Source organism: Scyliorhinus canicula, chromosome 7 (assembly GCF_902713615.1).
Source record: "Scyliorhinus canicula chromosome 7, sScyCan1.1, whole genome shotgun sequence".
NCBI lineage: Eukaryota > Metazoa > Chordata > Chondrichthyes > Carcharhiniformes > Scyliorhinidae > Scyliorhinus > Scyliorhinus canicula.
The window spans coordinates 178,490,984-178,516,426 of record NC_052152.1 but is presented as its reverse complement, the minus strand read 5'-3'; the positions used below and the strand labels follow the sequence as shown (position 1 = coordinate 178,516,426).

General features: G+C 47.9%; 1 protein-coding gene across 1 annotated transcript in view; it reads right to left on the bottom strand.

Annotated features, from left to right (window-relative positions):
• Positions 1-25,443, bottom strand: part of ccm2l (CCM2 like scaffold protein) — a 66,066-nt gene that overhangs the window by 18,521 nt on the left and 22,102 nt on the right. Inside the window, exons 3-8 of the mRNA XM_038803379.1 lie at positions 12,603-12,686; positions 10,281-10,464; positions 8,128-8,264; positions 7,896-8,031; positions 922-985; positions 657-804 (exon numbers count right to left, since the gene is read on the bottom strand). Coding sequence (XP_038659307.1) covers positions 657-804; positions 922-985; positions 7,896-8,031; positions 8,128-8,264; positions 10,281-10,464; positions 12,603-12,686 — 753 coding nt within the window. The remainder of the gene's footprint in view (positions 1-656; positions 805-921; positions 986-7,895; positions 8,032-8,127; positions 8,265-10,280; positions 10,465-12,602; positions 12,687-25,443) is intronic.

Genomic DNA, 25,443 nt, shown 5'->3' with positions numbered 1-25,443 from the left:
CAGGTGTACATTCACCAATTATCCTCTGCACCTAGTGTGGGTGTCGAAGCTTTGGATGAAGGGCTAGATTCAACTGTGATGATACCAACACTTCAGTAAGCCTGCCTATGCTCCTCCCCCAACGATAAGCATGAAGGCCGACACCTGAAGGATTATTACACCAGGATCTACTTCAAGACAGGAGGGGCAGATTGTTTTTAAAACTGTTATTCACCAATTCAAAGGCTTTGCTTTGGAAATGCTGTGAGATTTTTGAACAACATAGGTACAGTAGACCAAACAAAGCAATGAGAATAAGATGAGAAAGAAAGGCTGAACATTTCTGTACTTCTATCAGTGTCAAATGGATACTGTCACGTTCGACGATTCAAAATGGATAAGTCTCACTCAGGAAGCACAATTGTTAAAAAATTTAAATTTAGAGTACCCAATTATTTTTTTTCCAATTAAGGGGCAATTTAGCGTGGCCAATCCACCTAACCGGCACATCTTTTGGGTTGTGGGGGTGAAACTCACGCAGACATGGGAAGAATGTGCAAACTCCACACGGACAGTGACCCGGGGCCGGAAGCGAACCCAGGTCCTCGGAGCTCTAGGCAGTAGTGGTAAGCACTGCGCCACCGTGCTGCCTCAGGATGCACAAAATATTTACTTACAGTCGACATGTAATCCTGCAGCAGATCAGCACCAGTGCTGCTTTGGTCACTCTCACTGCCAGCAGTGCCTTGGCTGAATTGTGAATCTCTGTATGACGGGGAAGAGCTGCCACTGTAGTAAGGATCAAATATGTCCTGTGATCCATCGCTGCACTCAGAAAACAAAAAGAAAGACACTTGAAGCAAAGCAGTTCAAACTAGAAATGCTCCGCCCCTACGACTCAAGTGTTGTTCGGAACACACTCCCCGGATCAAGGTTACTTACAAAGAACTGCAGCAGCTAAAATCTGCATCATAGCCGTATGTCTGAGCAGTTTGTCTGCTATCACCTGGAGAGTTAAGGAAAAGGAGGCTGTTAGGAGAGTGGAAAATTGGAAAGGGTTACAGTGCATCGCGCAGTTAGAAAAATCAGCCTCTAGTTATAACTGAACGTTGCAATCAATCAAATATATATTTCCGACATACATTTTGCACAAAGGGAGCTTTTTGATTGATGAATGATTTTTAAAATTGAATTTTTTCTATTTCATGGTTTCCCCTTTCATTCAGAAAGTAACAAACGCAGTTAAATATTTTTCGAATGTAATTAATTCTTATCTCATTTTTTTGTCTCATCCCTTAGCCCTGGTCATAGTTATTTATTTCTTAACTGGCATAAATTACATGTGAAGAGGCAAGTTACTAGTTTACGATGCTTTCTGAGGATTTGCACACCAATACAGCATCAACAAAGGAACAGCCAATGTGAGAGGAACATCAATAATTCTCTTCAAAAAGCAGGTCATCCATTATGAAACTAAACAACGTGCTCTGTAGCCCACATACTGAACTGGCATCTCGCTACAACACACGGCAGACACAATTATTAACCTGCATCCTGAACTGAGACCATAGGGGAGGCAGTGGTGCAGTGGTAGTGTCTTAGAATCATAGAATTTAGAGTGTAGAAGGAGGCCATTCAGCCGATTAAGTCTGCACCGGTCCTTGGAAAGAGCACCCGACCTAAGCCCACACCTCCACCCTATCCCCGAAACCCAGTAACCCCACCTAAGCTTCTTGGACACTAAGAGTAATTTAGCCTGGCTAATCCACCTAACCAGCACATCTTTGGATTGTGGGAGGAAACCGGAGCACCCAGAGGAAACCCACGCAGACACGGGGAGAACGTGCAGACTCTGCACTGGCAATGACCCAAGCCGGGAATCGAACCTGGGACCCTGGAGGTGTGAGGAACTGTGCTAACCACTGTGCTACTGTGCTGTCACTGGGATCGGATTCAAATCCCGCCACGGCAGATGGTGAAATTAGAATTCAATAAAAATCTGGAATTAAAAGTCTAATGATGACCATGAAACCAAATGCTCTGAAATAGATTGCAGCTAGGAACGAGCATTAAATGCTGGCCCAACCAGCGACGCTTACGTCCCATAAAAATGATTTTTAAAAAATGTACCTAGTCCAGTCCAATACACGATGTTAAGCTTATTTTCCTTTATTCCACTGTTATTTTAAGTTGATAAAACTCCAGCACTCTTATTTGTAAAATCATAGTAAAATGGCAGATCAATATTATAGTACCTTTTTACCAGGAATACACATTACTAATATATACTTTATTTGTTTCAGAACAATTTGCTGATATTTTACCATTACCTGCAGTAAAACTTGTATTCATAAATATTAATACCTCCAGGAGTTGGGTATACCAGAGCATGGGAATGTAATAAAGTGAAGATAAAATGCAGTTTATGATATTAGCAGGTTATAGTTTCAATTCTGTACACCTCATTTATATGTGTGGGCATGTTATAGGTCACTCAGGGAGCCCAGCGTGCACTTTTACACGCATGCTGTGTCAGGAGCTCTGGATAGTGATGATAGTGCCCTCACCTATCCTTCCATCATGTGGCTGATCTGGAATCTGTCTCACTCTTACCGCCTGCCTTTGATGTATGTTGGAAGGCTCATTTGCAGGTTGATAATCAACTTGTTTGGCCATGATAGAAATGTGCCTCCCTTGGTCACAACGTCCTGGGGTAGGATTCGAACCCTGAGCTTCTGACTCAGAAGCAGAGATGCCACCCATTGCGCCACAAGGGCTGATTTACCTCATTTTTAGCCCTTGGTTAAAGAATTTCAATGAATTGTATAGTATTTCATATGTTGGTGTCTGCAAGTGAACTATTGTGACAAAAATCTACCTACAGCCTAAGTAAGAGATTGTCCATAAAATCTGTAGCTGTACTAGAACCTGTAGTAGAACACAAATATACGATGGTCCAATCCATTCCTGTGAAACCAACAATAGCCTGGCAGCCAAGAAGACACTAAACATTCATAAAGGAATGTAAGAATATTCAAATACACTTTTTTATTGTATGTAAAATTTCAAATTGAATTAAATACTTGTATTACTTGTTTTTAAGGAGAAACAACCCATTTGCAATGCAAAAGTAAAACAAACTTTAGGAACAGAATTCAATTCCAATTGCATGCTGGGATAATGTGCAATTGTGGATCAATTGTGTTTTGGGGAAGGGGACCCAGGGGATTTGTTTTTCATCCTCTGGAGGATGAAATTCTTTGTGCAGTTATGTTGTATCATTTTAACACGATTCTAGCAATGTGAGAATGACCAGATACCCTGCCATGTTGATTGAGGGATAAATCCTCTGCTGTTCATCAAAGATCTTTTCAAAGATCCTTGGGATCTTTTGCGTCCGCCTGATATTTGCTCAAACTGCTTCCCACCTGATTTGTGACAGGCAGGGATGCTTTTGGAAATGGCACAGTTTTGAATGCCAGCTAAGAAAGAAACACACACACAAAATAGCAGATACACACACAAAGAAACACAGAGAAAAGTACACACACACAGACACACACAATAACACACAGAAACACACACACAGAAACACGCACAAACATACATACAAACGGAGGCACACAAAAATATATAGACACTAACACAAAAAAATGCACACACACAAAGACACACACAAATATACAAAAAATGCACACACAGAAACATGCACCAGCGCACATACCCACAAAAACACACAAGTATACACACAGACACAAAAACACAAAAATCCGTGTTGGGTCAGGTGCGGGGGGCTCAAAGTCCGCCCCCCCCTATAGGTGAGTTGCGGCATTGACTGGGATCTGGGGATCACGTCAGGTGGTCAAGAGATCGGGCTGCCATTTAAAAATGGCATGCCAATCTCTTCTTGCACTGAGGAGCTCTGTGGTGCTGAGTGCAACCTCGGGGGTCGGGGTGGTAGAGGGGGGGGGGGGGCGGGGGGTTTGGTGGTGTTCCTCCTTGGGACCAGAAATAGCAACAGAGTGCCGATAAATAGGAGGGCCGCTTGTAGAGCTGGGAATTACACTGCTAATCCCGCCCAGAATGGACTCTGAATTATTTAGGTTAGATCGTGCCCAGAGACACACAACAAATACACAGACACACACAAGCACACACACACAAACACACAGAAAAATATATACACACAGAAACACACACTGAGAAACATACATACGTAGAAAATAGAAGCAGGAGGAGGCCATTCGGCCCTTTGAGCCTGCTCCGCCATTCATTATGATCATGGCTGATCATCAAGTTCAATACTCACACACAGAAACACATACACAACCACAAGGCAATACACACACAGAGAAACAGATAGAAATACACGCACACACAGAAACACACAAATACATAAAAAATGCACAAAATATACACAAACAGAAACATACACACAAATACACACACAGAGAAACACACACACACACAAATACACACACAGACAAAAGTACACACACTCCCCACCATAAAACCACACATACGCACAGAAAAATGTGAAAAAATACACGCAAACAGAAACACAGACACACACAAAACACACAAGAATACACAGACAGAAATACACACGCACACACACACAGAAACACACAGAAAAATACACAGCTAGAAACACGCACAGAGAAACACACACACGCAGAAATACACAAGCATATAAACACACACAGACAGACAGACACAGAAACACACATACACACACATAACGCATTCAAATGGTCATTGGACTGGCATATGGACGATAAGAGAATAGTGTAGATGTGCTTTAGAGTGGTTTTCTGGGTCGGCGCAACATCAAGGGCCGAAGGGCCTGTACTGCGCTGTAATGTTCTATGTTCTAAAAAACATGGGTGAGATTCTCAGACCCCTCCCGTCGGGTCGGAGAATCGCCAGGGAGCAGCGTGAATCCTGCCCCGCCGTACCGCCGCCGGCTGCCGAATTCTCCGGCGCCGGGGTTTTGGCGGGGTGGGAATCGTGCCACGCCGGTCGGGGGCCGTTGTCAGTGCCCCCCCCCCCCCCCCCCCCGGTGATTCTCCGGCCCGCGATGGGCCAAGTGGCCATCCGTTTTTAGCCGGTCCCATCGGCATAAATCAAATCAGGTCCGTACCGGCAGGACCTCGCTCAATGGGCGTTCTGCAGAGTCCTCGGGGGGGGGGGGGGGGGGGGGGGGGGGAATCTGGCCCCAGGGGGTGTCCCCACGGTGGTCTGGCCCGCGATCGGGGCCCACCAATCTGCGGCCGGGCCTGTACCGTGGGGGCACTCTTTACCTCCGCGCCGGCTGCTGTCAACCTGTGCCATGGCCGGCGCGGAGAAGAATCCCCCTGTGCATCCGCTGAGATGACGCCAGCATATGCTGGCGCTCCCGCGCATGCGCCAACTCGAGCCTGCCGGCGGAGGCCCTTCGGCGCCGGTTGGCGTGGCGTCAAGCCCTTCTGCACCACCTGGCGCGGTGCCAACCCCGCCGGCGCCTGCCTAGCCCCTGAAGGTGCTGAGGAATCCGCACCTCCGGGCAGCCCGACGCCGCAGTGGGTCACGCCACTCCTTGGCGCCGGTACGGCAGACCCCGCTGGGTAGGGGAGTATTCCGCCCCACATATCCACACATACGAAGCACACACAGAAATACACACACAGCAAACACACATACAGAGGCACACACACACACACAATTCCCTGAGTCTCAGGGATGCTTAAAATACTTATCACTACCTAATGTCTTGAACCAAATGATTTAAAAGAAGGAAAGGTAGAAAAGTGTGACTTCAATTGAAAAGATAATCAGGTATGATGAAGAACAGGTTGCCAATTCACTGATCTATTTTACTCGCATAAAGCATCTTTCACAAACTCAAAATGTTGCAAAATATTTGAAAATCAAGTGCTTTCGAAATGTAGTCACTGTTATATGCAATCCATGTTTGACACTCCCATTCCCGAATCTTCCCATAATGGATACTGCTTGCTTCTAAAAAGACACAACAATAGGTTTCTTTACATTGATACCCTCATTATATTTATCAGAGTTTGGATTGGAGCCCTTAGTTTAGGTTAGACTGGGCTGGGTCAGAGTCAGGTTTGGAGTCTGCTCTGCTTCCCTGTATTTCAAAACTGCTGGTAACAAATAGAATTACTAGGCATTTGCAGTTGATATTATCACAAATTAATTTTGCTTCTCTGTAAAATTTCCCATGTGTGTGTGTGTGTTGTAAGGGCCCATCCTGTTGATTTATTTTATTTTGTCTTAATCGTTTTTGTTGATTAATGGACCATTAATGGAGACATACCCCTTTAAGTTGAGCAGAGCAAGTAAAGTACTCAAAGTGCCCAAATAGTACACTGTATTATAACGTTTTGCATTTTGGGCCGAAGAACCCAGACTTTAGGGTACCCAAGAGATTGGAGTGGTTTGATTCGATTGGTTGGCTGGAAGCCAATGGATTGGCCAGGGACAGTATTCTGTCCAGCAACTAATGCAATTGGTTCCTGTCAAGTGGGGCTTTTCACAGAAAACTCAGAGGAAGCCATTGAACTCTCACGGTGACCATCTGAAACAAAGGGCGGGATTCTCCGACACCCCGCTGGGCCAGAGAATCGCCGGGGGCCGGAGTGAATCCCGCCCCACTGCCCCGACGCTGGCTGCCGGATTCTCCGGTGCCGGTTATTCGGCGGAAATCACGTTGCGCCGGTCGGGGGCCATTGGCAGCGGCCCCCCGGTGATTCTCCGCCTCACGATGGGCGGAGCCCATTTTCGGCCAGTCCCGCCGGCGTAAATCAAACAAGGTCCTTACCGGCGGGACCTGGCTCTGCAAGCCAGTGCGGAGTCCTCGGGGGGGGGGGGGGGGGGAGGGGGGGGGGATCTGCCCCCCACAGTGGCCTGGCCCGCGATCGGGGCCCACCAATCCTCAGGCGGGACTGTGCCATGGGGGCACTCTTTCCCTCTGTGTCGGCCGCTTTAATGGTCCACTATGGCCGGTGCGGAGAAGAACCCCCCTGAACATGAGCTGGAATGATGCCAGTACACACTGGCGCTCCCGCACATGCGCCAACTCGCGCCGGCCGGCGGAGGCCCTTCGGTGCCGGTTGGCGCAGCACCTACCCTGCCGCCGGCGGCCTAGACCCTGAAGGTGCGGAGGATTCCGAGTGGCCCGACGCCGGAGTGGTTCACGACACTCCTCGCTACCGGTACGGCCCGCCCCACCGGATACCGGAGAATCCCGGCCAAAGACTCTTATCCTTTTACTTCCATCATTATTTTACACCCCTCTTTCCCATCTCTATTTGTTTATTTATGTGTGTGTGTATAGAGGGCGGGGTGAATTAAGGGGGGAGGGTGTTAGAGTTCGGACAACACTGATTGTAGTTGTATTTGTTGCTTATTTAATTAGAGTTACTGTTAATAATAAAAAGTTAATTGTGTTTAAATTTACAAACCTGGTGGCTGAAGTTATTGGGCAGCCGAAGACCTTGGGATATTTTAAAATAAAAGTTAACTTCAACCTTGTTGCGACCCTGGGCAAGTGGGGATGGAATTGACTTGCGCAGGCCCAGGATGTTAGTGTGTACATCTGTGCATTCTAGCAATATAAAAATGACACTGCTCTACTGTACATGGAGGCTAAGAATCCGAGAGGTACGGCTATTATTTACACTGAGTTCATTAGAAAATAAATGGTTTGAGATTTAGGAGAAACAAATTATTTTAGTAATTGCACATACATCTCTGCAAACAGTACAGAAGTGGTCATTAATGACTTTTTTTTTCTTGGTGGCAATGTTGCCAGTGGTAGCAATGTTACCAGATACTGCTATCAATAGCACTGAACAAATATATTTGATACAGGCCTTTGATGGTTATATGACTGTTTGCAACTTGAAACATACTTCTCTCCATTAACCACCGTCTGTCTGGTGTGGATGTATAATGGAGTCCTGCTCGATCCACACAGTCTATTGTCTGGTCTCCATAAATGATACGAAATACTTGACAGATGAGAGCACAATATTCTTCAGCTGAATCCTAGTTCCAAAACAAAAGGAGAATGCTAACTTCACCATGCGACCGTTAAAATGGCTCTCAAAACCTTTAATTGTTAGTACAACAAGAGCAGCTCACTCTACTGTCCACTGCAAGTATCACGAGGTTGCAGTACGTTTCTGAATTGGGCACAGCTTCCTGGGGGTCAGACAAAGTTCCTGTCGCTTGTCTACGCTCCAAACTGCCACCAGCTGCTACAGCAGCCACTCCAAGACCTGATACGAGATAAATAGTCATAATATTCATGTAACAAAATAGAAATTATGGACATTCCTATAACATCAAAATAGGTAAAGGGACTGAAAAGTTGAAGGGTGATCATGAAAGAAAATCCAGTGAACAAAATGAAGAATGCATGAAACGCAATTTGTTGCATTTAATATTCATTGGGTAGGATAAAAGCATTGCAGTGCGCGTTGCTAGGCAGTGCACATCAAGGGGTTGAGATAATGTTATCAACTACTGGAGGAAAACTCAAGTAATTTATTAACGTCACCTTAACCTTGAGATGTGTTATGTCCGTGAAACATGTACAGCCTGGTGTTCTTCTATATCACACAACTGCAGGGGAAGTTTAAGACTGGTTGCTGCATGTTTATTTTGTTCTGACGTCAAGCATCATAGTGCAGAGTGAAGGAAACTAGATTATATAATGTAATTTGAATTGTAAATGTAGTGCAGTATGTGATTTGAACTGAAATGGTGTTGAGTGTCATAAAATTTCATGTCACAGGGAACAGCATTGCTTTCTACACATACCAGCATAAAAGTTTATTGAATTTCACTCTGAGTGGAGCACCTGAATTAAGTGCAGACATGGTATAGTTGTCTGGACCCTATTAACTACTATTATATTTACATTCACACAATATAATATAGCTTTCATGAATTGCATTGGGGAATCAAATTGGATATTTGACTGGTCACTTAACCAGTAAGTGTTTTTTAAGCCAATCTTGTTTTTGTCCAACAGGCAAATTTTGAGGCCACAACATCTTTGAAAGTTTTGTGTTGTGAACATACATTTGTTCGAAGCTAAACTTTAAAAAAAATGTAATAATAATCAGAGTTAAGGATATTTGTGCTGGGGAATAGAACAATTTACATTTCAGCGTTCCAAAGTACCTGGGGGGAGGGGGGGGGGGGGGGGGGGGGGGGGGTTGAGTCAGGTGTAGCCCACCTTGGAGTGGGATAAATTCTGTTCCAATACTGCTTCAATTACACTTTCTGAATAAAACACCCCTATGTGGTGTATGTTTTTTCCGAGAACAAACGTCGTGAGGCCTCTCTGAATGTTATTGCCAATTAGTGCCAAATAATGGACAGGTTTAGGATCATTGAATCCCTACAATGCAGAAAAAGGCCATTCAGCCCATCAAGTCTGCACCGGCCCTTTGAAAGAACACTCTACCCATGTCCACTCACCCATCCACCCCACCCTATCCCCATAACCTAACCTGCACATCCCTGGAAACTAAGGGGCAATTTATCATGACCAATCCACCTAACTCGCGCATCTTTGGACTGTGGGGGGAAACCGGAGCACCCAGAGGAAACCCATGCAGACATTGGGAGAAGGTGCAAACTGCACACAGACAGTGACCGGAATTGAACCCGGGCCCCTGACACTGTGTGGCAGCAGTGCTAACCACTGTGCCAGCCCTATTTGTATAATGAAATACCAAAATTCATTTTACATAGGATTCATATACCTCAAAAATGGATGAGACACTTATCCCATGAGTCTAGAGTGAATCATTACCTCAAGTCCTACAGACCATTATCCTTTTTAAAATTTAGAGTACCCAATTAATTTTTTCCAATTAAGGGGCAATTTAGCATGACCAATCCACCTACCCTACACATCTTTGGGTTGTGGGGGCGAAACCTACCCAAACATGGGGAGAATGTGCAAACTCCACACGAGCAGTGACCCAGAGCAAGGATCGAACCTGGGACATCGGCGCCTTGAGGCAGCAGTGCTAACCACTGCGCCACCGTGCTGCCCCTACAGACTATTGTCTAGCCCACTACATTACCCAATGTTTGAGAGGAAAAGACATTCCAACCACGGCAATACCACTTCCTTCATTATTTTTTACACGTAATTCTGAAGGTTTATTTTACAAACACATTTGAGACAAGTTGGAATCTTACAGGACTACTCCTGAACTGATCCTGGATGTAATTCAGATCAAGGCCTTGGAATGTTTTGAAGTAAATTAATATACCTGTCTTCAAAATGAGTAGATGCAATGCATCATCCCTGACATAAGATACAGCAGCAATCTCGTGGGTTGGAATTCTCAGGATCAGCTCTTCATTGTCTCTCCAGGTCAAGAGGAGGCAGCGTGCAGACAAACTCAGAATGGTGTCTTGTTCCGCAGTTGTTTGCAAAGGCAGCTGTTTCTGTTGCTGTCAAAGGTAGGATTCTGCATATTTCAATTATCCTTAATCACTTCCTTTCTCCTTTTGTTCAAACCAGTTATTTTACATAAAATCTGCTTGACAACCAAATTATTTGAGTTTATAAAGGAAACAAATTACCTCAATCAAATTCTATTCAAGTGGCGATGAGAACAATTTTTGTAAATTACAATATTAACATTCTAAGATGTTAACTAACTTTTGAACTGATTAAATAAACCATTCTGCTTCGCTTCAGGGAAGGATCTCTTTTTCAAATCAAAATTTATATGAAAATTTGGTTAACATTGATAATTCTAACTATATAGTTTCATCTAAATCTATTTGCTTCAACCAGTAACTAGCATTCCTGAAGTGACAATATTATCGCAATAAAGAAATGTGATGCCATAAATTTTTCACAAAGCCTTCATTTAAAATTTAAGTCATACTAAAATATAAAAAAATGATTATATAATAATGTGTTAAGTTCAAATATTTAATAAATTTTGCTTTCCTAACTCCAGGACTTGCGCCTTCGAGGTTTTGAGCATAAAATCTGGGCTGGCACATCGTTGCACTACTGTGATAGTGCTGCATTGTTTGAAGCCATGGGCGAACTTTAATTACCACCACCCCAGGAGCAGGTTTGTAGGTAGCGGTCATAGAATCAGGAAGGGAAAAGACAGGTGGTGGAGTGTCTGTCACCTTCCCACAGCCCCTGATTAAGTTAGAGCAGGAAAGATAAGGAGAGCCTTCCGATGCTGAGGCCAATTGTCCTTAGGTAATTGTTGCTAAGTGTCTTACCTGCTGCAGGGTGGGTCTGTACTCCTGTGGAAACCACCCAGTAAAAGCTGGCATCCCGCCTGCGGGTTCAGGGTTGGGTGATTGGCACCAGGTGGCTCAAAGAGAGTCCCTTCACCAGGTAGCAAAGGCTGCCTCTGCTAAAAGAGCCCCCCTTCCTACTACAAGGACCCCCACTCCACCTCACTGATGGCTGCTTGAGTGTCCCCAGCAAGCCCGACCAACTTGCCTGTACTCTGGGGCAGCCTCCATGTTGTTGCCCTGGTGCGTACTGCAGTACTAGCAGTAGCCATGATTGAATGGCGGAGCAGATTCGATGGGCAGAGTGGCCTTACTGTGCTCCCAAGTCTTATGGCCTTATATCCACCTTACATGGTGGGGGTAAGAGGACTGAAGAACTGCCAAGCCTCTGATTAGCTGGCAGCTCTTGGGGACAGGACCTTTACCCTTAAATGAAAGTAAGCGCTGATGGCAGGCAGTTAACTTCTGGATTGACATTTAATCCGATCAGCTTTGACAAAGAGTCATCGGACTCGAAACGTTGGCTCTTTTCTCTCCCTACAGATGCTGCTAGACCTGTGGAGATTTTCCAGCATTTTCTCTTTCGTAATTTGCTATTAATCCTATCAGGGCTTCTGGAAATGGCCACGGCAGGTTTGCCCCCAATTTTCCGATTGGTGGACTGGACTCCTGCATGGCCATTAAATGCCACACCATGGGCTGGATTCTCCGTTCTGGAGACTAAGTCCCCACGCTATCGTGAAAACGGTGGCGTTTTACGCCAGGAAAACTTTCATAGAATTTACAGTGCAGAAGGAGGCCATTCGGCCCATCGAGTCTGCACCGGGTGCTCTTGGAAGGAGCACCCTATCCAAGGTCAACACCTCCAGCCTGTCCCCATAACCCAGTAACCCCACCCAACACTAAGGGCAATTTGGACACTCAGGGCAATTTACCATGGCCAATCCACCGAACCTGCACATCTTTGGACTGTGGGAGGAAACCGGAGTACCCGGAGGAAACCCACGCACACACGGGGAGAACGTGCAGACTCCGCACAGACAGTGACCCAAGCCGGAATCGAACCTGGGACCCTGGAGCTGTGAAGCAATTGTGCTAACCACAATGCTACCATTCTGCCCACTGGCGCAAACCGGCCACCGATTCCCTGTTCCCAGGTGGGGGTGGCAAGCAGCCAGGCAGCGTGATGTTGGTTGAAGGACGTGGTTTGATGTATCCAACATCCAATTTGTTCTTAAGCAGAATAGTGTTTAAAGTATTTATATTTGTGAACATGTCATGTTATGAGCTGCTCAAAATATTCTTGAATATTAGTCCCTTACCCTTGCTGTATCCAAAAGCTGTAGCACTTCAGCTCTGCTTGCTGGATTTAAAGAATACGAAACCCATGTCAGGTGACCTAAGAACTGAAGAAAAGGAATGATAACTTAAAGGAGAAAGTGGTGATGTATGGATCCTTGTTGGACTCTTTAACAAGCTTATTGGGACATCCTTAGTCTAGGGGAACTGGCTCACACAATGTTTGATTTCTTTTACCATTACATCTTCAGTTCAAGGTCAGATTAGACTAGTGGAATTAAATCAATCTTAATGTCTTCAGTTCTCAGTGGAATTATAAAGGACAGTCTTAAACCAAGTTGCTTCTTAAAGGTTGAGAGGTGAGAAGACAACTCTATCCATTATTCATACAATGACAGTCTCATTCAATGGTGGGATGGCGGAATGGTTAGTGTGGGAATTTCACCAGTACAACATAACATTTCTAAAATTATTAAGCCTCACCCTTGTGTTTTGTGACAAGGTTGCATCAGTTATTACTAATAGCAAGGGTTTCAAAGTTTTTGTAAAGAACTGATGGGTGACAGATTATTGTTGCTAACATTAGTCGATGTTTAAAATAAATGCAATAGATTCAGGCAGTTCTAATGCAATAATATGTTTGTAGTCAATCAAATGTGGGGAGAGAAAGGGTTGTAATCCACATCCTGTAGGAAAACAAGAATAATATGGGTGAATTTTCAATGCATAAGTTTAGAGAAACCATTACAGATCGATGCTAATGCTGAATTCTAAATAAGCTGCGAAAGTGACTCTGAAACTTTGGGTGGAATTCTCCTATTTTGATACTGAGCACGACGCCGGGCAGGTCCAGCAGCGCCTTTCCCATTGGCCAGTGGCGGGATGCCGCTCCAGATTCTGCAATTGAAACCTCATTAATTATGCACAAGCTAGTTACTCTTCGAGTCACCTGGTAGACCGGCAGCTGATTCGTCTGTCGTGTTTATCACCTTGAGGTAACACAGACTGCACCTGGATGCAGTTGTACTTGAAAGTAGACTCCAAACTTTGATGTTCGTTCAATACGCTCTATTGAACTTGGTACGCAGTGCACACAGTTCGCTGTGGGTTTGACACTCTACTAATCTAAGTGTACTAACTATAACTAACTAGACCAGACTAGCTCTGAGCCACGTGTAGAAGGTGCTAACTGATATATACACCCTGACTCTCACTACAGTTGTCGCCAGTGGAAAGAGGCAGAGTGCTGATGCCTCGTGTGTTTTATAGTGGGAAACCCCCTTTTAGTGTTCTGCCTGCTGATTGGTTGTGTTCCGTCCTGTGTGTTGATTGGCTGTACTGGGTGTCAGTCACTGCCTGTCGATATCTCATTATGTGCATAAGTGCATATTGTCTGCCGGCCGTCAGCTGGCAGGTTCAAAGGTCCTGATGCCATATTTAAATACCAGTCCAGCACACACTCATATCACTCTCTCCACCACACCTGTCTTCACCAGACCGTGCAGGATGTCAGCATCGCAGAGGGAAAAGGCTAGCAAACTCAAAAGGAAGTCAATTCCTCAATTCTACCATGTTTTCCACCGAGCCATCACCTGAAAGGCGGTCATACCCAACTTGGACCTCTACCCACCGCATCTTGAGTCTTTGAGCAACCCCTTCCAGTAAGTCATGTGGTTTTTTTTGAACGCTTTGTTTGTGAGTTTTTCATGCAGCCTTGTTGGGGTCCAGCTTCCCACTCCTTAGCCTTCCCTCCATTGTTCATCTTCTTCACCCACCTCCTTGCCCCTCTGTCTGCCATCATAGGTCCTCGACCTCTCCCCATCCCAGCTTCCACAACCCACTTCCACATTTCTCCCTTTGTCTTTGTCAGATCATCTCCCCCCCGCACTGGTCTCACATCGCACTCCACTCCTGGTCGAACTTCGGACCTTGGTAGTGGTGTCTGCATGAGTGCCGCAGAACAGTGCTGTCAAGGTAGAGACTGGTGTGTGGCACCAGGGGAAGGAGACCCTTGTGCTCCTTAACCCAGGCACAGCACTGACCCGAGATGGTGACACAGGAGGGTCCATGGGTCTAGCAGCACAATGATGTTTATGAAGAAAAGTTTGGCATGGAGTTGGAGGGCAGGAACGAGTCTGCTCTGGCAGAGTGGTGAAGAGCGCATTATTACCAATGCAGCATTATGGCAGTGTTCCCCTCACCCTGCAGTCTCTTGTGAGCTGAAAACAGCCTTGTGCATGCAGTTTTAGCAGTTTTAGCAGTTTTAATGAGCATTCTTGAGATGAAACGAATGCAAATGGAATTGACGCCATTAGCCAGCAGGAAGACTGACCCATCATTAATCAGTCATTGGCTCCCGCTAAACTAAACTGATACATGCTTCTTCATTCATTCCTCATCTTCAACCTGTCGATGTTATCGTTATCTACTATCTCCCTATGCCAACAATATCTTTAGTCAATGCTCTGCCTGAATTTCCCTCACCTCCAGACTTTCAAATATACTTCCCTACATGTTCATCCTTCCTGCATCCCAGCCGTAACTTTCTTCACAGCCCCAAGCTGGAACACAGTGTAACCTTGGCCTTGGTTTCGCAATAAATAAAACATCCATTTCCAATATAGTATCAGCCAAGATGACACTTTGCAATCACTGGAATGATCCAAGATCACAGTGTAGAATATAGAATGACGTTATCCAGGTGTCAATCTGATTTTTGTTTTTCTAATTTGCTAAATATGATGTGATCCCTGTCTACAGAATGCCACACAGATAAGAAACATTATTGATCGCCTGCAACGGAAAAGGGTCATGAATACAGATTTGAATTATATTGCAAGCAGAACATTTATCATAACTATAAAATATTTATATGACAGATTCATTAAATGTAAAATGTTATAAAACTGGGAATGATCATAATAATCCACTTTACAGGCCCCGGCAATGATATATATTCTGATACCCAAAAATGGTTCATGATCATCAACTAATTCTGAGAATTAGAGCGTGAGTTCAGTGGTGTTGCACACTCTGGAATGGAATTTTCTGAGGGGGAGTAATTAATTGGGGCAGCACGGTGGCACAGTGGTTAGCACTGTTACCTCACAGCGTCAGGGACCCGGGTTCGATTCCAGCCTTGGGTAACTGACTGAGTGGAGTTGGTACATTCTCGCTATTTCTACGTGGGTTTCCTCCGGGTGCTCCGATTTCCTTCCACAGTCCAAAGATGCGCAGGTTAGGTAGATTGACCATGCTGAATTGCCACTTAGTGTCTAAATATGTACAGGTTAGTTTATGGGGTTACAGGGACAGGTCTGGTTGGACAGGGGAGTGGGCCTAGGTAGGGTGCTCTTTCAGAGGGTCAGTGCAGACTCGATGGGCGGAATGACCTCCTTCTGCACTGTAGGAATTCTATGATTCTATCCTAAGTGGAGATTTCTAAGGCAATGCATGTTACAGTCACAATTACACCCATTTGGGGGCAGCACAGTGACAAAGTGGTTAGCACAGCTGCCTCATGGTGCCGAGGTCCCAGGTTCGAACCCGGCTCTGGGTCACTGTCCGTGTGGGGTTTGCACATTCTCCCCATGTCTCCGTGGGTTTCATCCCCACAACCCAAAGATGTGCAGGGTAGGTGGATTTGCCATGCTAAATTGCCCCTTAATTTAAAAAAAATTACACCCATTTGTGCGCCCATTCGTTGCATTTCCGTTTACATCCGTATTTCCCGCCATTTATACGGTGGTCCTCCTGGTCATGCCGACCGTACTGACAGCCGCTGTTACTGCCTCTCAGGCTGTCTTGCTGACTCTGCTGCTGCTCCTCCAACCCCTTTGGAGAAACAGGGTGGCCTGCCTCTCATTCACAGCATCGAGAAGCCTGGCCAGATCGGCATCGCCAAAGCAATGGGCTGGTCTGCGCGCTGCTGTGCTTGTGTGTTTCCTGGGAGTGAGGGGTGATGGATCATTTAAAAGACACGAATCCAGCGAATCAGATGGCGAGACAGCCAGTAATGACGGAATCTCATGGTGGCTTATTTTTGGCGCGTAGTGCCGTTGAATATGGGCCACATGTTGCCACGGGGAAGTCGAGAAACACACTGCCAGACCTGCCAGAAATGTTTCCGTTGCATCGTACTCAAAATGTCATCGAGAGTCATAGAGTTCCACAGCACAGAATGACGCCCTATGGCCCATCTTCCTCATGCCGACCACCAAATACCTATGTGATCTGCCCGCTTTATCTTGTTAAGTTTGTCAATTTGTCTAATTGGCGAAATTCTCCGACCCCCCGCAGGGTCGTAGAATCGCCCGTGGCCGCCGAAAATCCCGCCCCCGCCGTGGCAGAAATTCTCCGCCACCCGGGAATTGGTGGGGGCGGGAATTGCGCCGCGCCGAGCGGCGAGCCCCCTGCGGCGATTCTCCGGCCCGCGATGGGCCGATGTCCCGCCGCTGGGAGGTCTCTCCCGCCGCCGTGGTTTGAACCACCTTTGGTGGCGCCAGGATCGGTGGCGCGAGCGGGCCCCCGGAGTCCTGGGGGGGGCGCAGGGTGATCGGACCCCGGGGGGGTGCCCCCACGGTGGCCAGGCCTGCGATCGGGGCCCACCGATCGGCGGGCAGGCCAGTGCCGTGGGGGCACTCGTTTTCTTCCGCCGCCGCCATGGCCTCCACCATGATGATTCAGGTGATTCTACGACCCTGCGGGGGTCGGAGAATTTCGCCAATTAGACAAATTGACAATTCCACCATGGCAGAGGCGGAAGAGAATTCCCCAGCGCGCATGCGTCGGTGGTGACGTCAGCGGCAGCGGCCTTTCGGCCAACCCCGACACCGGCCGGCGGGTGTCAAAGGCCGTTGTGCCGGTTTTGGCAGCAGTCGGCGTGGTGCCAACCACTCCGGCACAGGCCTAGCCCCTCAATGTGAGGGTTTGGTTCCCAAAGGTGCGGAGAATTCCGCACCTTTGGGGAGGCCCGACGCCGGAGTGGTGCTACACCTGGACCCCCCGCCCCGCCGGGTAGTGGAGAATCACGCGATGAATTGATCTTTGTGAAAGAAAAACTCACACAAAAACATCTTGGGGGCGATTCTCCAATTTGGAGCCCAAGTGTTCGCGCGTCGTGAACGCCGTCGTGTTTCATGATGGCGCGAACCGGGCCCTGGTACAACCGATTCTGGCCCTGGTTCATGCCGCTCCAGCCTCCTTTCGCGGTGCCAAATGGGCGCCGCGCCAACCCCCTCATGCGCAGTTGGGCCGCGTCAACCTGCACATGCACGGAGGACTTGTTTAGCGCGCTGGCACCGACTCAACATGGAGTCGGTGTTCAGGGGCCAGCCATGCCAAGAAAGTAGTCCGGGGGTGGGAGTGGCCAGCCCGCCAATAGGTGTGCCCCGATCGCGGGCCAGACCCCATCGGAGGCCCCCCTCCACGGTGAAGGAGCTCCCCTCCCCCACCCCACAGGCCGCCCCCTGACCGTTCGCCCAGAGTTCCTGCCGGCAGTGACCAGAGGTGGACAGTGGCAGAGGGACTCTGTCATATTCCCGCTGATTCCAGCGGCCTGCGGCCAGCGCCATGCCAAACGCGGCGGCATAAATGGAGCCGATTCTCCACACCTCGGAGAATCGCACGCCGGCGCGAGGCGTCGTGGCGTGGTTGCGGCGATTATCCGGCCCGGCGCGGGGCTCGGAGAATCGCCCCCCTCAACTGTGAGCAACACAGCTTCCTGCCTAATTAACAGGCTTCAGTCAGTCCGGGCAGCATGGTGGTGCTGTGGTTAGCACGGTACTGAGGACCCAGGTTCGATCCCTGCCCCGGGTCACTGTCCATGTAGAATTTGCACATACGCCCCGTGTCTACGTAGGTCTCACCCCCACAACCCAAAAGATGTGCAGGGTAGGTAGATTGGCTACGCCACATTGCCCCTTAATTGGGAAAAAAATAATTGGGTACTCTATTATTTTTTTAAAAAGGCTTCAGTCATTGGTTCGTGAGGAGATGGAGCAGACATGTTTTGTGGAAATGTTCAAATGTTTTGACCTTCAGTTTACTGATTAGTTTACAAACAGTTAAAACAAGGCTTATTAGACGATAATAAAAACAGACAATGCTGGATAATCTCAGCAGGTCTGGCAGCATCAATGGACAGACCTACAAAGTAACGTTTCAAGTCCATACGAAACTTCCACAGAACCAAAGAGGGGCAGGAATGTAATGAATTATATAGTTGTCAAGGGCAGCATGGTGGTTAGCACAGTTGCTTCACAGCTCCAGGGGCCCAGGTTCGATTCCCCACTGGGTCACTGTCTGTGTGGAGTCTGCACGTTCTCCCCGTGTCTGCGAGGGTTTCGTCCGGGTGCTCCGGTTTCCTCCCACAATCCAAAGATGTGCAGGTTAGGTGGATTGGCCATGATGAATTGCCCTGTGTCCAAAGAGGTTGGGTGGGGGTTGCTGGTTTGTGGGGATGGGGTGGAGGCGTGGGCTTGTGTGGGGTGTTCTTTCCGAGGGCCGGTGCAGACTCAATGGGCCGGGTGGCCTCCTTCAGCACTGTAGATTCTATGACATCGATAAAGGCAGGTAGAGGGGGTGGGGCAGAATAGAAGGACAGGGATAGGTCAACGCAAAGAAGAGATTGGCAACTGTGTCATGGACTTAAGACAATTATGCCATTAATGACTGAACAGTGCTAATAGTGGCAAACAGTAAAATAGCAGAATGCGTTAATATAACAAAGATCGGGGCTCAGTGGGAGCTAAACTAAACAACAAGGGACAGTGGCCATGGAAGGAAAGGCTGGGATTGTGTTGGGGCAAGTCAACATTTTAATTCAGATTTTTTTAATGAATTCACATTCCATCATCTGCTGCACTGGATTTCAAATCCAGGCTCCCAGGAAATTACTTTGGGTCCTTGGATTATTAGCCCATTAGCGACATCAACTCTATGCCACTATGGCAAATGTCAGCCACCAGATCCCTAGATATATGGAGGCGTCGATAGCACTGTCTCACGCTCATCTCGAGGTATGAGAAGCTTCCTCTGCCCACCCTTTGTCTGGTCAGACGTCTCTATTCAATGGCTCTGTCAGCCTCAGCTTCTGGGTTCTGAAGATGACTGCACTGCTCCTTTCCCATCCCTTTTCCTTTTACCCAGCATGGCACTTATTGTCTGTACAATGTAAATGTTGCCACAGCCCCAGAGGACCATGGACTATTCTCCCCTTGGAGAGCTGACTGCTGGCAATTTAACCTGAGGGTCACAACACCTCAGGCGAGGGACAAGGTTGAGAAGGCAGGGCCTTCATGAATAACCTCAGCCGGTATGGGAATTGAACCCACGTTGTTAGCACTGCTTTGCATCCTGAACCAGCCACCAAGCCAACTGAGCTAACCAATCCTCAGATGATCACTGCATTAGCTGATCCACAGTAAGAAGTCTTACAACACCAGGTTAAAGTCCAACAGGTTTGTTTCAAACACGAGCTTTCGGAGCACGGCTCCTTCTTCAGGTGAATGCTGGTTCGGAGCCCTGCTCCGAAAGCTCGTGTTTGAAACAAACCTGTTGGACTTTAACCTGGTGTTGTAAGACTTCTTACTGTGCTCACCCCAGTCCAACGCCGGCATCTCCACATCTTAGCTGATCCACATATCTTTCCCTCTGAAATTTCTCTGTAAGAACATTGGAAAGAGACATAACTAGGCATCAGCTTTCAAAGGTCATCTTCCTGTTGCTGACTGGGGAATTGATAGCAGCGCCAATAGGTTACTTCAATTCTAACCGCTTCATCCCCACTTAGCACTGCTATTACAGCCTTCAGGATCACCTGAAGTGCTATGACCCCACCACCCCTTAGCAGACAATACTGCAACAACTGTTTTGGACAGGTGCATGAGTTCTGCCATTCACTGGAAACCTCAGGCAGGACACTGTCAAGACTGCAGCCTTGAGCTAGATTCTCCCCTACCCGGCGGGGCGGAGGGTCCCGGCGGGATGGAGTGGCGTGAACCATGGAGTGGGGTCACTTCCGCGTCGGCCATCGTGAAGGCTATGGCCAGCGCGGAAGAAAAAGAGTGCCCCCACGGCACAGACCCTCCCGCCGAGCGGTGGGCCCCGATCGCGGGCCAGGCCACCGTGGGGGCACCCCCCCCCCCCCCCCGGGGCCAGATCGCCCCGCGCCCCCGCTCCGCCGCCAGTCCCGCCGGTAAAGGAGGTGTTTTGATTCATGCCGGCGGGATCGGCATTACAGCAGCGGGACTTCGGCCCATCACGGGCCGGAGAATCGCCGGGGGGGGGGGTGCCTGCCGACAGGCGCGGCGCGATTCCCGCCCCTGCCGAATCTCTGGTGCCGGCGACTTCGGGAGACTGCAGGGCGGGATTCTCGCCGCGCCCTGGCGATTCTCCGACCCGGCGGGTGGTCGGAGAGTCCAGCCCCTGGCCCGCGATCGGGGCCCACCGATTGGTGGGCGGGCCTGTGCCGTGGGGGCACTCGTTTGCTTCCGCGTTGGCCATAGCCTTCACGATGGCCGTTGTGGAAGTGACCCCCTCCCCTGCGCATGCGCGGGAATGACGTCCGCAGCCGCTGACGCTCCGGCGCATGCGTGGACTTCCACCGGCCGGCGAAGTCCCTACGGCCCCGGCTGGCATGGCGCCAAAGGCCTTTCCCGCCGGCCGACGGGGCACCAACCAATCCGGCGCAGGCCTAGCCCCTCAAGGTTAGGCTTGACCCCTAAAGGTGTGGAGAAATCCGCACCTTTGGGGCGGCCCGACGTTGGAGTGATTCACGCCACTCTATCCCGCCAGGACCCCTCGCCCCGCCGGGTAGGGGAGAATCCAGCCCCCTATCTTTGCGATTTTTAACACTCTTCAGTACCTAGTGGCACCATTAACAACCCCTTGTCTGATGATCATGGCATCTTTGTCAACCTCTCCTTAGCTTGAGCACTGACTTTCCCTCTTCCCTCTCCAAGGATCTAATTTATCACATTTCTATCCCTTTTCAGTTTTGAAGAAGGGTGAGTGGACTCTAAACATTAACTTTGGGCGGGATCTTTCGGTGCCACACCCCTGCTGCGGGTTTCCCGCCGGTATGGTGTGGATTCAATGGGTAATCCCATTGACAGCGATGGGGGCAGAAGAACCTACTGCCGGCCAATGACAGGGCACCTCCCATCGCTGTGGGGAGGACAGAAAATCAATCTCACCGTGTCTTTCTCACTCCACAGATGCTGTCAGATCTGTTGAGTTTATCCAGCACTTTTTTGTTTTTATTTCAGATTTACAGCATCTGCAGTATTTTGCTTTTATTTCATCCAGATTCTCTCAATTGGGTTTGGAATGTTCCTAATGTGTCTCAGATGTGTCTTCTTCTTCATGTGGAAATTTGGAATTTGGAAGGGTGCCACGTCAACCAGCCCACAATTGCAGTGGTCGACTCCTCCCACAAGCACTGAGAGCTCTTCCCTGCAGAATGTTTTCATACTTCCTTTTTCAACTGCGCCATGCATTCAAGTTGGAAAATTGTGGTGCTGAAGTTCTACTTCCAGACCAGCTTCGACCCTCCCATTGCCCGTGAGGAGCATCATTCTCAGGTTCCCGACCCTCCATCACTCTCCTTCATTCCCCTCTAATCCTGGATCCCATAGTCATGGCCATGGATATCCCTGCTCTGCCCCTGAACTCTTTGATGATGATGTCCCTATGTCCCATGTTGACCTGTCCTCTCACCATCTTGAGGTCTACTGAACTTTCACCTAGAGAAACCCCTTCCCCACCCCATGTCACCTCTGGGTTACCTCTTTCCCATCTATAGTCTATAGTCTGCAGATGCACCCCCCCTGACTGTGGCTGTGTCATGCGCGGCTCAGTGTGAGGCCAGAAACCCCCAGGACCAAAGTGTGTGAGGGGGTCACTGTGATCTGAGTAAACCATGCTGGATACAACTGACACAGAACTGATAGGCTCCCCTCCCCGCCTTCCTGGACTGGGACAAGGTCAGTCTTTCCAAACTCAGCCATTATGTGCTTTGCCACAAAAATGTCTTCTCATTCCTGGCACTGAGAACATTTTCCCCCCACCCCCACGTCATGCACCCTTCCACAGTCTTCCCTCCCAGTCAAGCCCTTGGTCCTCCAGCCCCTTCTCTTGCCTCTCTCTTGTGTGACAACACCATGCCATCTTGCCCCCTCCAGTCAAGTCTTTTGTCCTTCATCCTACACAGGTGTTACCGCTGCACTGGAATAGAGATCCATGCCTCTGAACCCCACTAGAGTTCCCGCTGGTCTTGCCTGTGCAGCCTGGCATGGAGTTGGAGCAGCCACGAGTGCCACACAATAGCTGAACGTGCCTTGAACACCCGAATGAAGTGCCAGTCACCAGCGGCATGTCATTTACGTCCGATTGTGAATCTAATTAGACGCCGGTGTGAGCTTCTGATCCGGAATGGATTATGATTTTGCCGAGCCAGCTTTTGATATTTAAATCGTTCCTGACATGGTGAGATGGTGCAGCTGAGTGTAATAATCTTTATTATTGTCACAAGTAAGCTTACATTAACACTGCAAATCACTGTGAAAATTCCCTCGTCGCCACATTCCGGAGCCTCTTTGGGTACTCTGAGGGAGGATTCAGAATGTCCAATTCACCTAACAGCACATCTTTTGGGATTTTGTGGGAGAAAACCCACACAGGCACTGGGAGAATGTGCAGACTCCACACAGACAGCCTGACGGCCAATTGCGGCCAACACTACATCGACATTATATGACCAGTTTTTTGTTTTACATTAAAACCACTTCATAATAACAAATTACATTTAAACCATCTTAACACCATTACATTGTTCCAGTTAAAAGAAACAGGTGATGTGTAGTAATTGTCTATGAACATATATCAATAGGGGATACACCTGGTATTGAGGAGGTGGGGGGGAGGGGGTAGGGTGAGAGTGAAAAGGGATAGAGTAAGGAGGGAGAGAGCAAGGAGGGAGAGAGCGAGAAGGGCGAGAGTAAGGAGGACCTACTTATGAGCCTGCTCCTGGGCCTGGCCAAGTTGGCCATTAACAGGTCCAGGCAGAGGGTGGGTGAGGGGGTTCATCCAACCTGACTGCTCTTCTACTGTGGCTATGTTCATAGCCAGGTGTCCTTGGAGAGGGACCCTTCAGTGTCTACAGTCACATGTCATGCAGTCCGAGACCAGTAGGCACTGTCATGTGAGTGTACCTTTAAGAAATGGATGTTTAAGCAATGTACCTTTATGAAATGAAACAGCTCATATTGCTGAGGTGATGTCAGAGTGTGGGTAGAGCTGGGTTTTTAGCTCAGCCATTTTGTAGTGTTTTGGTTTCAGTTTTGAGGTAAAGAGCTTGGGTGAGTCTGTGTTTGCAGTGAGCTAGATCTGCGGTGATCTCTGCTAGAAAAGACTATCTCTGAATCATTTGGGTGATTTAAACTCATAATAGTAATGTCTTTAATCTGATGTGTTTCTGTTTAAAGGTGTTAAGTCTTTTGGAGGTTTGAAGTAACATTTTGAGGGATTATTTAGTGTTGTATTATTTTTGGGGTTATCTTTGGAGTAAGGGGTGGTAAGTGATTCAATGTTTATTTAAAAAGGTTAAGTTAAATTCATGGAATAAACATTGTTTTGTGTTTAAAAACCCACGTGTCCATAATTGTAATACCACACCTGGAGACCAAGCCGTGTGCTTCAAAAGCAACAATACTTTAAAGGGAGAGATTGGTTGAACTCCATGACATTTTGGGGTTCTGAAAATGCCGCTCCCATAACAACACCATGGAGGATGGAGTTTATCACCCCCCCCCCCCCCCCCCCCCCGTATGACTGTATAGCCTACTGCTACAGTAAATTTCACCACAAACCACAGCTTTCAATAACAAATCCCACCATATATTGCGCAATCCAACAACAAACTGTACTATATACTGGGCAGCATAGCGATTAGCACAATTGCTTCACAGCTCCAGGGTCCTACGTTCGATTCCCGGCTTGGGTCACTGTCTGCGCGGAGTCTGCACGTTCTCCCCGTGTGCAGGTTCGGTGGATTGGCCATAATAAATTGCCCTTAGTGTTGGGTGGGGTTACTGGGTTATGGGAAATAGGGTGGAGGTGTGCGGTTGGGAAGGGTGCTCTTTCCAAGAGCCGGTGCAGACTCAATGGGCCAAATGGCCTCCTTCTGCACTGTAAATTCTATGAACATATACCACACCCTTAATAGGAATTTCCTTTGCATATACACAGTTCAATATCAAACCTCAACATATAGAACAAAAAACATAGAACAGTACAGCACAGAACAGGCCCTTTGGCCCTCGATGTTGTGCCGAGCAATGATCACCCTACTCAAACCCATGTATCCACCCTATACCCGTAACCCAACAACCCCCCCCCCCCCCCCTTAACCTTACTTTTTAGGACACTACGGGCAATTTAGCATGGCCAATCCACCTAACCCGCACATCTTTGGACTGTGGGAGGAAACCGGAGCACCCGGAGGAAACCCACGCACATACAGGGAGGACGTGCAGACTCCGCACAGACAGTGACCCAGCCGGGAACCGAACCTGGGACCCTGGAGCTGTGAAGCATTTATGCTAACCACCATGCTACCGTGCTGCCCAAATATATCACCTCTTTCAAATTGTTATTGTTAAATATATAAATTACAAAAGAAAATATAGAATCACAGAATTTTGTCATATAGGAGGCTATTTGTTCTTGGTGCTTAACCCAGTTCTAATCCAATTCCTTCCGGCATTTGCTTCTTTCTAATTCAATCCCCTCACAAATGTTTACATTTTTTATATATCTATTTATCCATTTATTTGTTGCATTATGGATTTTGCTCACACCGTT